This window comes from Ziziphus jujuba, chromosome 2 (genome assembly GCF_031755915.1).
Source record: "Ziziphus jujuba cultivar Dongzao chromosome 2, ASM3175591v1".
Classification (NCBI taxonomy): Eukaryota; Viridiplantae; Streptophyta; class Magnoliopsida; order Rosales; family Rhamnaceae; genus Ziziphus; species Ziziphus jujuba.
Window position 1 is genome coordinate 18,741,412 of NC_083380.1, and position 17,569 is coordinate 18,758,980.

At 30.4% G+C, this 17,569-nt stretch overlaps 2 protein-coding genes across 6 annotated transcripts; one reads left to right on the plus strand and one right to left on the minus strand.

Annotated features, from left to right (window-relative positions):
• Positions 1–7,056: 7,056 nt before the first annotated feature.
• LOC132799095 (protein DETOXIFICATION 13-like) lies at positions 7,057–8,557 on the minus strand. The gene is made up of 4 exons (XM_048470892.2): positions 8,226–8,557; positions 8,056–8,112; positions 7,692–7,930; positions 7,057–7,576 (listed from the first exon to the last, which is right to left on the minus strand). Exons 3-4 carry the CDS (start codon positions 7,861–7,863, stop codon positions 7,266–7,268), a joined length of 483 nt encoding a protein of 160 aa, XP_048326849.1. The 5' UTR covers positions 7,864–7,930; positions 8,056–8,112; positions 8,226–8,557; the 3' UTR covers positions 7,057–7,265.
• A 4,872-nt stretch (positions 8,558–13,429) lies between these two features.
• Positions 13,430–17,323, plus strand: LOC107418955 (putative pentatricopeptide repeat-containing protein At3g16890, mitochondrial). Of its 5 annotated transcripts, none has more exons than XM_048473921.2 (3): positions 13,430–15,802; positions 15,915–16,595; positions 16,703–17,323. In XM_048473921.2, exon 1 carries the CDS (start codon positions 13,592–13,594, stop codon positions 15,689–15,691), a length of 2,100 nt encoding a protein of 699 aa, XP_048329878.1. In that variant the 5' UTR covers positions 13,430–13,591; the 3' UTR covers positions 15,692–15,802; positions 15,915–16,595; positions 16,703–17,323. The 5 variants fall into 5 exon arrangements, with proteins under 5 accessions (XP_048329878.1, XP_024929778.2, XP_024929779.2 ...); XM_025074010.3 differs by having other exon boundaries at positions 15,915–16,254; XM_025074011.3 differs by having other exon boundaries at positions 15,915–16,094.
• The last annotated feature ends 246 nt before the right edge of the window (positions 17,324–17,569 follow it).

Here is a 17,569-nt window from a genome sequence, read left to right on the forward strand (position 1 = left end):
TATAACAAATAATAAATAAACACAATTTAACATGTAATAAATATTTCTAATATATTGAATAAAAATATAAAAAAAATTATAAAATTATATTGGGCTAGATAATTGTGTTGAGTTTCGGGCTGGGTTTTGGGTAGGCTTGATGGGTAGCCTAACAAGTTAAGATTCGAGCAGGGTATATACTAAAATTCTAAAGCTCGAGTCCAACCCAAATAAAAGTTGTGCATAATGGATTTTTTCAAGTGGGTTTGACCGGTTTTGGACTTTCAGGCTTTTTTTGCATCTCTACTTAATGACCATATTTTGGTAGACTAAATTTCATATACAGATAACAGGACACTATATGAATATGATACAATACAATATATCACCAAGTCCAGAATAAATCACAACTAAACCCAATATAGTGTTTGATAGTGCAAAACTCACATGATAAGAAATCGAGGATTTTTAAATAGTACAGGATTGCATGGGATAAGCTATCCATCTAAACACATGTGTTAGAATAGTTAAATATTCTCATTATATAGGATATATATAAAAAAAAATAGTTTAAAAGTTTAATATTTATTTATTTTATAAAAACGAAAAGTTTAAAAATATATCCAAACTAAAAATGTAAAAAAATTATAATAAATTGTGGATGGCAAAAATACATAAATGCCTATCAAATATATTAAAATATGCATATTAAAAATAAACCCAAAAAATGTTGATACTTCTTTTTTTTTTTTTTTTTTGTGAATCAAAATATTTGGACACTTAATTATAAATGCTTTATATTATATTATTTTAATATATCATTTAACTTGATAGACATTGATGAATGCTTTATATTAGATGAATGCTTTATATTATCTTATTTTAATATATCGCTTAACTTGGTAGACACTGATGAATGTAGCACCATCCCTTCATTTGCAGATCTATTACTCTCTACCGATATTATCCTAATTTAGCGACCACACCTTCACTAGCAGATCCATAACTCTCTACTGATATTGTCCTAATTTAGTGACCACATCTTCACTGGAGATCTGTAACTCTTTACTGATATTTTTCACAATTTAGCCACTGCACTTGCTATGAGGATTTATGTATAGAGCTTTCCAGGAGGTCATCCATCCTAGGATTGCTCTTGCCTGAGTATACTTCACTTTAGAGTTCTTTCAAACCCCAAAGCCAACTGTTCTGAAAACATCTAGGTATTATGAGAGTGATTATTATTATATTTGAATCATCCCTTAATCTATACTTGGGCAATAAATGATTGGACATCAGATAGCATGTAAGTACCTCACACTCATCTACACTGGTTGTCAAATGAACCTCATTCAATATTTTATGTCTTTGCATACAAGCTTGAAAATTTTAATTGTTTGATTTTTTATTTTTTTGTTTGCTTGTTTGTTTATATTTCTAGAATGAACTCATTTTACTTCAAGTGTATTAATATAACTTTTATTTTAAAAAGGTAAATCCCAAATATGATTAATTTTATTTTGACATAAAGAAGGTTATGTATATATATATACATATTATATGATTAACTTTTTAATCGTCTACAAATTTAATCACATTATCTATGTCGATATGCTTCTTATATCCTCATTTATGAGCTCATGAGTTCAAGATACATCCTTTTATTTTTTAAATTAGAAATTGTTGTAATAATAAAATAAAATAAAAAAAGAAACTAATCCCAAACAAATAATTGATTATTTAATAAAATCATAGTTTTACCAAATATAACCATAACATGAAAATTATAGTAAAAAGCAAGGCTATGCACATAACTGACCGATTATTTCGGTGATAGATGGATGGTTGGTTGGTTGGTTAATTGACATCGACGAAGTGCAAATGGTCAGTCCTAGTTTCTAGTTTTGTATAATGGTCGGTGACTGAATCAACAAAACTCTATTTTTTTTTATGTGTATTTTTTATATTCTAGCTAATTGTAATTACCTACCAAATCCCTAAAAAAATCTCTTATTTTTTAGGGATCTCTTGACTATTTCATAAAAAAACCCTTCATTTTTCACCAAAGTAGAAGATCAGCGCCATTCGAGTCTCCATTAAAGTCTAAACGCTAAAGCTTCTCTCTATCAAAGCTTATTTGGTTTTCTCCCAGACTCTCACTCTCTTCATCTTTCACTCTCTTAATTTCTCATATTCTCGTTTTCGCACATTGCAAGGAAATGAAACAACAATCAACCCAGCCATTGTTCCTCGATCATCCATCAAGGTCTCTCACTCTTCTCACTCTCTCAATCTTTCATATCCAAAGCTAGAAGGTAGAGCATTTATCCAGCAATCAACTTCAGCTTAATTTCATGATATAATTATAAGGTTGGTTTTCAAAATATTCTCATTACTTTATTATAATTTATAACTTACTTTATATCCAATTTTGATTAGATTCAAACCCACAACCTTCAAACCCCCAAAATGTGTTTATTGTATGGTTGTAGTCCCCATCTAACAAACCCAAAAGTGAAACCCATGCAATGCAAGCATTATTTTTGTTATGATTTGAATTTTATATAAGTAAACTGACTTGTGGAAACTCCTATACATGATTTTTGAAAAAGAATGGTGAATGAATCATCTTAAGTCTAAGATCCCTACCCTTGGTTAGTTTTTTCTTATTTTTTAATTTTTTCTTAATCAGCAGTATTGACTTTGGTTTTGGATAGTTTTTCTATTTCCACAGCTCTCCATTTGTGTTGAGATTGATAGTTTTTTTTTTTTAATTCCTTATTAGACAATTTGAGCTGCAATTTGTAATTTAGGAAATACAAGTTTAGTCTTTATTGTCTTTGATTTTGTCGCCTTCCAAGCATAATTTTTTGAAGATAAAGATCTTTAATGAGACTAGTGTCATAACTTTGTTTGACTTTTACTCTATATTATGACCAACACAATGAACTAATGTTTTTTAAGTGTTTTGTGCTTGTTTGCAACCATATTATAAAGTATATGTATATTATATAATAATGTAATATGTATGTGAGGACTAGGGATTGTAATTTGCAGCCACCATTTGATGATAGATGAATATTGAATAATTATAATACTCATAACAAGGAGAGATAGTGTAGTTCTTAACATTTATCTGTTTATTTAATTCTTGTGTATGAGTGGATTTTTTTTTTTAGATTCAATATGATATTTTTAGATTTAATTTGTAATATTAAGTAATTTATTTTCTTCATTAATTTAGCTATTGAATTGATGTTGTTTAATTATTTCCGAAGTATATGTAACTCATTTTTCTTTTATTCTATTTCAGGATTATTGCTAGTTCATCTATATGACAATCTCTTGAATTTGTTTCGTGAAAAACTACTCATTTAATTAGATTTTTTTTTCTTACTTCTTTTAGATTGATCTCATGTATGACTCATATTGCATTGTTCTCATGTGTGACTCATATTAGAACATTGTTACATATGAATGGAGTATATTGCAATCGATACTACATGAAACTTCTTTTTCCTTTTTTCTTTTTAATTTGGAAATTTGAACCATATTTATTTGTTGTTTTTTTTTGAAAATGTTGGAATACTATAGATGGATGATGCTTAATCAACTATTTCTAAACCTCGAATGGAGTCTACCTCCAAATCTAAATATACCTTAACTCATCCACCTCATTTAGGTTTACCACCACGTCTCCCATCTAATATAATACCACCACCAATACCTCCTCCTAAGAACATAAAAATCCAACTTCTTCTAGTACTACAACAAAGCTAAAAGAGAAGAAACCTAAAATTGTTTCGAAGGTTTGGTATCACTTCACAAAGGTTGAAAGATGTGATCCCAAAGAACCTAGAGCTGCTTGCAATTATGGTGGTAGGAACCATGCATGTGATACTAAAAGAAATGAAACTAGTACCATGAAGCACCACTTGATACATGTAAAAAGTATCCTTATAACAAAGAAGATTCTATCAAAAAGGTTATTGATTTAAAGTGAATGTGCTAGTCTTCAACTTTAGGTATTTAATAAAAAAGCTTGTAGATATTCATGTGTTAGGATTATTATTAAGGATGAGTTTCCATTTACCTTTGTGGAAAGGGAAGATTTGGAGATTTTTGTCTCGAAGCTTGTCCAAAATTAAATCCACCATCTCGAAGAACCATCACAAGAGATGTGTAACAAATTTATTTGTAAGAGAAAAAGAAACTTAGAAGTTATTTCATGAAGAGTAATATAATGGCTAGTCTTACCACGAACACATAGAATTTGATTCAAAATATTAATTACTTGGTACCACTCACTCACTTTGTTGATAATGATTGGAAACTACAAAAGAGGATTAAATTTTTGGCAAATTGGTAACTATAAATGAGAAACAATTGGAAAGTTAATTGAGGGTTGTTTACACAGATGGTGTATTTGAAAAGAAGATTGAAGTATTAAAAGAATGGTTATGTCTTAGATGGTAAATTTCTCCACATACATTGTTGTGCTCATATCACTAATTTGATAGTGATTGATGGATTGAATAAGCAAAACCAACTAAATTAATCTCATGTAGAAAATTGTCAAATATTTGAGATTTTCTCCTTTTAGGTTAGAAAAGTTTAAAGCTTGTGTTGCAAAGCAAAAAATTGAGTGTAAGAGGCTTTTGGCTTTGAATGTATACACTAAATGGAATTCCACTTACTTGATATTGGATGCCACTTGCAAGTATCAAAAACACTTTTGAAGAGATGGATGAGGAGGAAAAGCAATATGTCATTTACTACATTTCAAGCATTGGATTGGGAAAAAGTTCGAGTATTTCTTCAATTTTTAAAGCCTTTTTAAGATATGCACTTGCATTTAGTGGCTCTTTGAAAATAAATTCTAACTTGTTAGTGAGTGAATTTTCAAGGATCGAAGAGCTGTTATTAGATTGGTTAGTAAATGAAGATGCAACCTTAAACAGTATGACTAGTAGCATGAAGATTAAACTTGATAAGTATTGGGGATCAATTGACAAAATTAATAAATTATTTTTTGTTGCTCATGTCCTCGATCTTGATTCAAGCTCTCATTCATTCAAATTGCTTTCGATAAACTATACCATAAAGAGATGTGTGATAGAATTTTTGAAAAGTGTAAAGGAAACCTTGTATAGGTTATTTAATTATTATGCTGTTTTAACAACTTATCCTCTTATCATTTAATCTTCAAGTAATGTTTGAATTCATGAATAAACCAAATGACATATTTTTCTAATAGTCATGGCGAGGACAAAGGCATATTTGGGGAGATTAACATAAGGAAAATGACTAGTGGGGTTCATATTAAAAATGAGGTGAATAGGTACTTGACGGAGCCAGATGAAGATAGAGAAAAATCGGTATTTGATGTGTTAGATTGGTGGAAGGTGTATTCCTCCAAATACAAAGTTTTGTCATTGTTTGCTCTAGATGTGCTTGGTATTCCATTGTCAATGTTGCTTCGGAGTCCTCTTTTAACACCAAAGTATGTATTTTGGATTTATATAGAATTTCACCCACTCCAAAGATGGTGAAAGCACTAATTTGTTCCAAAAATTGGATTATAGCAATCCTCTATTGGACATCCATGTTCATAATGAGGGCTTTAAATTGTGTCAAGATATTGAATTAGGTATGTTTACATTTTTCAGTTACTTTATAAATTTTACATTGAATAATAAATACTCAGTCTTGTAGTTTCTTTTAAATATAAATATTGTGTTATAGTGTGATTTTAATATTTTAGTTTTTATATATTTTACTAATTTTTTTTAGATACAAGTGAATCTTCCACTACCTCTAGCTTGAACACCAATAGTCAAAAAGATTAATTAAATCACTTGGAGGTAAGAAAACCATCATTTAGTTATCTATTTGAATTTTTTTTATAATTTGTTCTAATTTATTATACTAAGTGTACTTACGTTTTGTTTACAATTTATTAGTTTGCTTGGTTAGAGATGAAAACTTACATTTTGAAGTTTGAAGTGGCAATGAAGATGAAGTTTGGGGATTGACAGGCTTAGTCTTTGATTTTTAATTTAGTAAGGACATCTAATTCATTTATCTTGTTATTTATGAGGTTTGGAGATTGAGTAGCTTAGTTTTTAATTTTTGAGGACATCTAATTTATGTGTTTTGTCTACTGTGTTGTAATGTACACGCCACTGTCTACTCCACTGTATTTTGTTTACAATATTAGACAAAGTTTGGGTTAGCTTTCTTATAGAAAATTAAGTTTCTGTTATGTCAAAAACCAATGGTCCATTTGTCATGACATGTCTTTGTCTTTGGTTTTTTTTTTTTTTTTGACATGCAAGGGGTTTGCCAGAAGTTATAAAATAAAATAAAATCTTTTTGCAGTAATAATGTTCGAACAAGCGGGAAAGAGCAAGAATGAATCATGATGGGATACATATAAATTTATAATCATACAGTGGGATATAATAATATATTATATATGGCATTCATTTGTGAAATTACTTACTATATTTCCATTTGTCCAGGGTAAATCTACTTTCAATTCAAGAGTAAATTTATAGGATGATTAAGTTGGCCCACATGTTTTACATAAAATATATAAATTTATAAGATCCAAAATATACTAATATATGCTTAAAATGAAAGCCCAAAAAGTATAAAATCTGGCCTAAATTTACATTTAATATTTTTTTAGGCCACTGTTGAAAATTGGCCCAAAATTGAAACTGATCGAAACTGATCGACCAATGTTTGGATGGCTTTGGTCGGTTTTCACAATGTATAACATCATTGTCGATTAAATAACCAATCGACCAGTCAAATTTCATCATCGATTGAAACTGATCGAAATCGATCAGAACCGACCAATGTCCACTACTAGTAAAAAGTGCAATGCCATGATTTTCTTACATATAAAATAATACTTTGTAATATATGCAATCTTTTAGTCTAATACTGCATTAAAACACATTAATAGGACTAAAATATATTCTATCCAATCTCATGCTAATTCTATCTCATCTAAAATAATAGTTCCTGTCATGTCTTGCATATAAAATATATATTTTTCTTTATTTATAGGGCGTGTTTGTTTCACCGGATTGGACAGGATTGTGTCCCAATCCGGTGTTTGGAAGGAACAAATGAAGGAGCGGATAAGTTAGCCGCTACAGTGAAATAATCCCCCGAGAGGGGGATTAAGCTAACCCGTCCTTCCCCCTGGGTCAAATTTCTGTCCGGAGCTCATCGAAGGCGTTGGTGGTGTCTCTCGCGTGCCTCTGCCCAGATCAAGCTCTGTGTTCTTCTTCTTGAATCTGTGAGTTTGCCTTCTTCTTTCTCTTCTCATTGTTTCTCCCAGTCTGTACTAATAGATATGGAATATATATGTAGACCTGTTTCTCCCAGTCTGTACTAATAGTTACAAGAGAAAGCAGAACAGTTTGCATAAAAGAACCAAGTTGAATTCCAATCCAGAGACCCTCTCCTCTAAGCTGAAACCAGAAACCCAAAATGGCAGCAACTGGTATCCCACAAAGATAAAACGCGCTGAGATTGATATAAGCCCCTATATGCTGCCAACCACATCCTCTAGCCACCCCTGAATTTATTAACATAAAACAGTTAATAGAACCTTGAAAACTAAAGCTTTATGTTGTTAAACAGAAATAGAAAATTCATTTTTGATTGAAAAAGTGTGTGGAGAGATTTTTAACCTGAAAGGACTCCTTGTAAGCTGTCGAAAATAGCATTGAGACAAACCAGAGGAGCCATTTTGGTCACGTAATCCACGACTTCCTTTTCGTTGCTAAAAGTGTAGCCGAAAATTCTGCGGGTGAAGAAGAGGGTTGTGCTAACTATACTTGTTTCTGCCACTGCAAGAAACATCACTGCACATGTAGCAATTCGAGCAGCTTGTGGGTTTCCAGCTCCTAATTCATTCGAAACTCTTGTGCTATAAAAAACCACAAACAAAAACACACAAATTGGCTAAAATTACTTTCTTTTTTTCTTTTTTTAACAGGATAAACGCATTATACATATATATATATATATATCTGTGTTTGAGCATATGCATACCTTGCTGCAGCACCAAGCCCAAATGGAATTGTATAGAGAGTCGAAATGGTATTGAGACTGTTCAAAGACAACTAAGAACTATCACATTTGCATCTAGTTATTTGTATAGAGATCAAGTTGAAGAGGTTATGAAATCTGGATTAATTTTTAACATCATCCATTAAGCTTACCATACAGAAAGAACGGAGGTTTCAAGCTGTGGATTTGGTAAAAGGCCAGAAAGCAGAACAAAGTTACAGGAAAACAGACCAAAAACAGAGAAAAAATAGCAGTGTAAGTTTGAAGTCCAAGTTTCTTATATTCCTCTGCTCCATAAGCTTGCCCACACAGAGTTTCCAGTGCACTAGCCATTCCTACCTGTAATTTTTAAACCATTCAAGAATTATAAAATCTAGTTAGTTATTCATTGAAGATAAAGATGAATTCCATTTTTATTAATTATTGTATACTGTATATATATATATATAATCTTATGTTTTCATTCATGTTCAATCAATGTAACCTTAATAAAAAAAATAACAAACATAGAAAATAAATTAAGCAAATTAAAAATAACAAATTTGTGGATGTATACAACAAATTTTGTATATTTTGCATGTATATATAAATATATAAATATATAAATGTACAACTTTAATTAGATGTAATAATTTTTTTTTAATATAAATTTAACTTTTAAAATTTTTATTTTTTTAAATTAAAAATATAATTACAAAATAATCCTATCTAGTCCGATTTGGCACCAAACATGGTACAATTAGTCCATCATTCAGTCTGAAACTATGCCAAACATAGTACTGCACTAATTATCCTGTCCGATCCTATCCGATTCTATCCGATCCGGACCTATCCGGCGTACCAAACGCCCCCTCCAATCTCATGCTAATTCTATCTCATCTAAAATAATAGTTCCTGTCATGTCTTGCATATAAAATATATATTTTTCTTTATTTATATATAAAAAAAAGGCATTTTGGCTTCATTATTACCTAAATTATATGAAGTTTTGATATGTTAAACATTTTCTTTTTCCTTCTAACATTATGCCCCTTAAATTTCACTTTTTATTGAATTGTTAATACTTTTTCTGTTTTTTATTTCATATTAAACAATTTAATAGAGTTGTCATATGAATAGCACATAGGGCAAAAAATGAGGTTTCAAAGTGTAATTCAAAGTAGTTTATAAGGTAATAGCATAAAAATCCCGAAAGTTAATGAAAAAACAACAATTTTGTTTTATCAAAAAGAATTATTAGTCTTTTAATAAATTAGTAAGGTACTAAGAAATAATGAAAAAGTAATATTTCAAAAAATAAAAATAACAATATGCATAAAAAGACATAAGCACATATAAAAAAAAAGATCAAATATTTATAAAATCTAAAAAAATTGAAAAATAATTTTTATAAAATTTATTTTTATGGGTTAGTTTCATCAACCTCTTCTGACATTTGCTTTAAATATAATTTAACCTTTTCAATTTCAAAAATATCATCAACCTCCATTTAAGTTTTACAAAGCTACTGTCTTCTTTTTTATTGTTTTGTCCACACCTTTTAAAATAATATTATATACACCCCTTAAGGGTTTTAGTTATAATTTTTGAAATTTTAAAAATTAAATTGTAAGTAATACAAATATTAAATGTTTAGATGTAATATTCTCTTTATTTATTGCATGTATTTTATATTTATTTTTATTATTCTAAAAAAATACTCTTAAGATTTTTTTAATATGTATTATTTATATCAAATTTTTTACTTTTCCAAAAAATAATTGATCTATTTAATGTTCGTTCAAATTTTATATGTTCTTTAATTTATTGCATGTATTTTATATTTATTTTTATTATTCTAAAAAAATACTCTTAAGATTTTTTTAATATGTACTTTTTATATCAAATTTTTTACTTTTCCAAAAAATAATTGATCTTTTTAATGTTCGTTCAAATTTTATATGTTCTTTAATTTATTGCATGCATTTTTTTTATTGATATTTATTATTTTGAAAAATACTTTTAAGATTTTTTAATATGTTTATATATATATATAATTTTTACGTTTCCAAAAAAAATAATTGACTCTTTTTACTGCTTTTTTCAAATTTTTTATTGGTCTTTATAAATATTTATATATGTATAGGATATCTATATGTGCAATTTTTTTTTTTCAAAAAATGTATTTGCAACTTTTTTTAGTTTTTATTTTATTTTACATTTTTTTACATATCTATACATAATATACCACCACTTTTTGCCCAACGTGCCTCTGCCTCTTATAGGCCAAAAATTAAGCCAAAATCGAGCAATTTTAGTGAGGTTAGTCATGATTGGTTTGTGCTCATTTCTACTTGAACTATTATTTTTTGGCACTTTAGTTCAATTTTACGTTTTTAACATATGAATTTGATAAAATTAACTTTACACAATTGATATAACCATATTAATAAACTATTATATTAGGTTTTATTTTATTTTTCTTCTAATATATATGTTTTTTAATTTCACCAAATTTATTAGATAAAATGGATAATTAAACTAAAATAAAAAGAAAATAATAGTTCACAGAAGTCAAAACAATACAAGTATTTTTGTGTTTAAAGAATTAAATATAATATAGTTCCGGAGGGGGAGGCAGGTGTCTCGCAACTGCAGCTCAGCTTAGCATATGTAACAACAAGTTCAGGCTAAACAAGAGGCTATTGTGTTCTACGTTCAATGTTCAAATAGAGATGATGCCAATGCATTCCACTTCTCCATATTTGGAAGACATGAAGAACATCAAGAAATAACAAATCTTTTAAGTAAAATGAATAATGATTGGTCTTTTCAAAAGAACAAAAAACAAAATCAAATAGTGCTTTGTAAATTACCTTCACAAAGTAACCACACACAAGGCCAAGATAAACAATCCAAGAGGTGGAATGAGAATGAGTATGAGCATATATTCAACCCTATTTAAATTGAATATAGAATTTAAATATATCTAATACTTTTTTGTAGATTAATTTTTATATTTATATTTTATGGATACTAGTTTACCGTGATATAAAGAAAAATAAAATAAAAAAGGGTTAAAAAAAGACATTATAACAATGAACTAACATTTTAACCAAAACTTTATGAGATTGTTGTAGCCAAGGTTTAAAATATCTGATATTTCCTCGATAGTTCCATTTTTTGAAGGGGTTGATATAAAATTTAAGTTCGATATGGAAATTGATAGAATTTCTATAATATCCATTGAAATTTTCATGGAAATTTTCATAAAATATCTATATCAAATTCTTAATAATTTGATTAAAAAATCTATAATTTCCATGGAAATTTCCATAAATTTTCCACTAAAATTTCAAAAATATCCAATTTTTTTTATTTTTTAAAAAAAATTCATAAATTTTATTGATATTTAGTAAACTTTTTATCAAATTAACTTCATTGATAATTTTTTTACCCTTTAATTGCTTTTTAGACATTTAGTGATATAAGCAAATAGAATGAATTGAATTGAATAACATTAATAAGTTCTACTTATTTTTTGAATATCAATAGAACAAAAATACAAAGATTATGGATTATATTTTTGAACCTTAGAAATCTTAATATTTAAAACTATAATGGAAGATGATGATGAAGAGGGCAATCAAATGTACCAATGGATTAGAGATGTTTATTTAGATGATCATGAAGGGAATCTTGATCCAAAGATTGCTCAACAAGCTGAAAAGGAGAGAATAAATGTTCAAAAAGTAATTACTGAAGAAGTGAATTCTAGTAGTGGTGATTCATTTCAAAGGCTTATGAGATAGCCAACTAAAACTACTAGTGCTTTAGCTCCATCAGGTGATACACATTTACAATTTGAGACTCTTCGTAGTCACTCTAGCTCCAGTGGTGATGAAGATAACTTTAATAAATTATTTGAATTAGAGGTTAGAGTGGCCAAAGGGAATCACCAAGTCAAGAAGTTGGATTAAGCTCATTTATTGGTGAATAATATTACACATATGTAAAACAAGATGAAGATCATGGGAGTAGAGATGCAGGTCAAGGATTTTGTGCTATTGAAAAAAACCATGTACGTAAAAAAAAAAAAATCTATAATGGAGATGTCACAACAAAAAAAAGATTCAATTTCTACAAATTTTGGATCTATGAGGGTTGGAAGTCATTTTCATAATCCTTATTCAATGGATATATATGGAATGTCATCAAGTAGCAACTCATAGGTATCATCTCAAACTCAACCATAAGAGAGTAATAGTTAGGCACATAGTCAATCAATAATGCAAAATCCATATAGTTGGCATATTAATAATTACATGCAAAATTATCAGGGAGATACATCATTTCATAACTATTTCTCACATTTCACATCTCAAAATCAAAATGAGGAAAAAACCGATGATTTTCAACCACCAAGAAGTTCTATGTGGTATTAAGATGACATTTATGAATTATAATATAATTGTAATTATTGTTTTATATATTTTAGTTGATAAATAATTTTATCATATATGCATTTTTTAATATATTTTTATTAATAATAATTCATCTATGGCCATTAATCCTTATTATAAATCAATTCACTAAGAAGAATATAACATCCATTTAATATTTTAGCAAGTTTTATAATCGATTTGATAATCAATGGATTAAATAAGCTAATTCTAAAGTTTCAATAAAAATTTTCACTTTTTAAAACAAATTTCCATAATTTTTTATAACTTTTTACCAATATTCAATATTTTTCGATATTTTTATGGAAATTTCTATATTTTAAACTCTCGATATTTCCATCGATATCGATATTTTGAACCTTGGTTGAAGCAGATTATTTATAAGAATATTTTCATATTAGAGTAATTATTTTGTGCATTAATGTTGTAAAGAATATATTTAACTTTTTTTATTTTTAGAAAATAAATATATTTAACTAAGCAACATCTCTCTTCTAATAAAAAAGAAAAACAAGAGACCTTAGCAACACCTATTAATTAAAAATTTTAATACATCAAATATAAGAAAATAATAAGTAAATATTAAAAGTTTAATTGCAACAAAGGAAAAAAACAACATTTTGAGAAATATTAAATGATTTTGAGAATAAAATTATGACATTCTTTTTAAATATTTTGAAAAAAAAATATTTGATAAATATTAAAATGTCATATTAAAATTTTATTGGATACATATATTTTTTTTATTTGATATGCTTATTTTGGGGAGTCAAAGACTTATTATTATTATTATTTTAATTTTTAATCTTGTTGATTAAAATTATATAATTATATTTTTTGAAAGCATAATACAATTATAATTTTACCCGACGGTTACCGGGTTTGGGTCGTGGCACAGCGACCCGCGGCTACCCCTCACTCTACTACATGAACGGGAATCAGGGTGGCTCGGCTTCGGGTCCCTATTTTGCCAGACCTCCTAGCATTCGACCCTAGCACAGGTCCCGCCGGAACCATCATCAACTCCGGCAGTCATATCTTAGTAGGAGTGTTACGGTTCAATTCTGACTCATTCCATGGCTCTGCTTTCCGATTTATATCACACCGTCCGAATCGTGAAACGCGAAACTCCATCGAAGGTCAAACTCAGAAAAGCTCCAGACCAACCATCTTCTACTACCACCGGACCTCTTCACTCAACAGGTAATTCGATAGCTTCTCAGCTTCAAAATTCCAACTCGGCTGTTTCCATTTCAGATGCTAAACAAAAAAAGAGCATCAATAAGCAGCCAACCGATCACCGTTACATTGCTAAAATTCTGTCGAGGAAGGACTGGTCTTTATTGCTTAACCACGAGTTGAAGACAAAAAGGGTAATTCTGAATGCTCAGTTTGCCGTGAGTGTCTTGCAAAACCAAGAGAACCCATCATCCTGCTTGAAGTTTTTCACATGGGTTTCGAATACTAATCCGTCATTGGCTAAGAACCAATCGGTTCGTGGTGCTTTAGCTAACACACTTTTTAGGAAAGGTCCGCTTGTATTTTCTGTTGAGTTGCTTCGGGATGTTAGGAAATCTGGGTGCAGGTTGACTGAAGACTTGCTTTGTATACTGATTGGTAGTTGGGGAAGATTGGGGTTGGCAAAATATTGTGGTGAAGTTTTTGGTCAAATTTCGTTTTTGGGTCTTAGTCCAAGCACTAGATTGTATAATGCGGTAATTGATGCATTAGTGAAGTCCAATTCGCTTGACTTGGCTTATTTGAAATTCCAACAAATGTCAGGGGACAATTGCAGTCCGGATAGGTTCACTTACAACATCCTCATCCATGGAGTATGCAGAAATGGAGTGGTGGATGAGGCGCTTCGTCTGGTTAAGCAAATGGAAAGGTTGGGATGTTTGCCTAATGTGTTCACTTATACGATTCTAATTGATGGGTTTTGTAACTCAAAGAGAGTTGACGAAGCCTTTAAGATTTTAGAGACCATGAAAGAGAGAAATGTGAGTCCAAATGAAGCCACTATCAGGTCATTGGTTCATGGGGTGTTTCGTTGTATGGCTCCCTATAAGGCTTTTGAGTTGCTATTTGGATTCGTGGAGAAGAATCCCCATTTTTCTAAGTTAGCCTGTGATACCATACTGTATTGCCTCTCTAATAACTCTATGGTGAGAGAGACTGCTGCATTTTTGAGAAAAATTGGGTTAGAAGGTTATTTGCCAGACAGTTCAACATTTAACATCACTATGATTTCCTTGATAAAGGAGTTTGATCTGAATGAGACTTGTGAGATATTTGAAAGTTTTATCAAACGAGGCGTCAAGCCAGGATTTAATACTTATCTTGCTTTGGTTGAAGCTGTGTACAAGGCAGGAAGAGTTGCAGAGGGTGATAGATTTTTAGATAAAATGAATAAAGATGGATTAGTATCGAATGTCTACTCATATAACATGTTAATTGATTGCTTCTGTAAAGCTAAAATGGTAGAAAGGGCATCAGAGACGTTTACAAATATGCAGCTTATAGGCATTGATCCTAACCTAGTTACTTTTAATACGCTTATAACTGGGTATTGCAAGGCTGGTGAGGTAGGCAAGGCTAGAGAACTGTTGGTAAAGCTCTTAGAGCATGGATTTAAACCAGACATCTTCACTTTTAGTTCAATAATTGATGGCCTTTGTCGAGTAAACCAGATTGAGGCTGCTTTTGAGTGCTTCACTGAAATGGTTGAGTGGGGTGTCACTCCAAGTTCTGTTACATACAATATATTGATACACTCTTTGTGTGCCATCGGAGATACAGGTAGATCAACGAGACTTCTGAAAAAGATGCAAGCAGACGGACTAAGCCCAGATTCTGTTTCCTTCAGTGCTCTCATTCTAAGTTTTTGTAGGATGAAGAAGGTTGAGCAAGCAAAGAAACTTTTTCTTTCCATGTTGAAAATGGACTTGGCTCCTGAAAGTTATGTATATAGTGCTTTTATCAAGACATTGTGTGAATCAAAGAGATTTGATGAAGCTGTGGAGTTCTTTTGGTCTATGGAAGCAAATGGTTGTGTTCCTGATTCTTGTACTTGTAATTTTATTTTAGATGTCCTGGTCCAGCAAGACCACTTTGAAGATGCCCGAAACTTAGTGAAGAGTTTTAATCGAAGGGGGCAATTCATTCCTAAAAGTTAGGACTGGGCATTGTTGGTTTGCGTTGATGCTGCTTTGTTTAGATTTTGGCATGGAGACAGATGAATCATGACAGTAGGCTGCATTTTTGCCCAGTGCATTTGTGAAACAGAGGTATATAGCATTATACAACATTTGCCTTTGTATTCTTTCATATTTTCAGACAAACAAGTTACAGTTTTAATAAAAAAATATAGAACTTATTCCTGATCTTTGTTTCTTACAGCTTGAACCTCCCTGGCCTTTCTTGGTGGGAGGAGCAATGGGTTAACTACTTTCCAGGTGTGATGGACATTTTACCTGAAGAAAAAGGTTGGAGAAACGTGCATGCACTCAGTTATTCTTTTCAAATTGCCATACTTTCCACTGTCATAAGAGAGAGCTCGAAATGATGTGGGTTGAGGAGGTGTGGAAAGGCACCCTGCACTAGTGTTGGTGGTTTGCATTTGAACTGCAACAAATTAACACATTGGCAATTTCAGTTTTCCAATTAAATGCACCTACTTTATTTACTTCCATTGCGTTTTCCCATCTGTGGAAAGCTTTTCTTATTTTATATGCACAAGGTGAATAGCAACTCATGTAGAATGTTCCATGGGCCTAGTTCATTTGGTCAAAAAGATATATATATACAAATAAAAAAGACTGAAAAATGGTTATATTTGCTTAAATTTTAAGAAAGTAGTGTGGTAGGCTAGGTTGGTTATTCACAAAATTGGCATAGTTTTTAGCGAACATAACCTTGGTATTTATTAGCGCTAATAAAACTACATTGTTATATATTTTCGCTCCAATTGTAACTATTTTCACTTACAAGCTTATGTAACAATAGCATTAACGAGAACACTCAGGTTCTGTGTTTTAGCTGCATAACTGATTCCCATCTCTGTTTTCTGCAGCTTATCAGGTATACAACAGAGAAAAACATAGATTGCTCATTTCATTTTTCAAAGCATTTATCTTTTTACATTGATCTTGATGAAAGCATTTATCTTTTTACGTTGATCTTGACAGGGAAAGCAGATGAAAATGTGCCTGAAATAGGCCCTGCATTTCAAGACCCAGCTCAAATTAGTGCTAAAGCTTTGCCATGTTTCAGTGACAAATATTCAGGAGGAATTCAATCTGCAATGGATTCAGTGCTGTCATTAGATAAATGCTGATGGCTACATCCAGCTAAGGATTCATGTCCTGCATTTATTAATGAAGCAAGGGAAGATCCTTTCCATTTAAGCAACATTAATCAACCTTCTCCTCTGCCTCTTCTTGCTTGTGTACACAAACATGATCATGCCACCATCAAAAGTTGCAGGTCCAAATCAGATCCAAGATCTGGACATGCAAAACCCATTGTAAGCTTCCCATGCCTATCATTTTCCTTTTTCTTTTGAATAACAATTATCATATTTTTGGGTGAGTTATGGTGATTTTGGCATGTTCCTTTTCACTTCTAAGGTTTTGTGCTTATTGTCATGTTAATTGAATTTGAATGTACTTTGCATTGTTATATTCATGTTGTTTTGGTGCTAGTTTCATTTGAAAAGGGGGAAGTATTTTCTTCCTGACCAAGGGTGAAGTTTTATTGTTATTTTCTTTTAGTTGATTTGAAAAAAAAAAAAAAAAAAAAATGAATAAGTCAACATTCAGCACAACATACAGTGTGTCTTAACAAATTAAATCAATAATATAGAGATGTACACTTGTTAGATGTCAAACATAGAAATTGGTTTCTTGGTTCTTGTTCTGCGCCAATCGTATAATAACACGATTCATGTAGTCTGATAAGCAGAAGACATTCTTCGAGACCTGGGAAGACTAGTTTTGAGATTCACTCAACAGGATCTGGCCTTTTCTTATCTTTCGCTCTATATTCTCTGTGGT

Excerpts from the sequence above, each read along its gene's own strand:
- LOC132799095 (XM_048470892.2), bottom strand. The coding sequence starts at position 7,863 with ATGTTTCTTGCAGTGGCAGAAACAAGTATAGTTAGCACAACCCTCTTC. Across the intron at positions 7,577-7,691 it reads CTTACAAGGAGTCCTTTCAG|GGGTGGCTAGAGGATGTGGT; the intron begins GTTAAAAATCTC and ends TAATAAATTCAG.
- LOC107418955 (XM_016027663.4), top strand. The coding sequence starts at position 13,592 with ATGGCTCTGCTTTCCGATTTATATCACACCGTCCGAATCGTGAAACGC.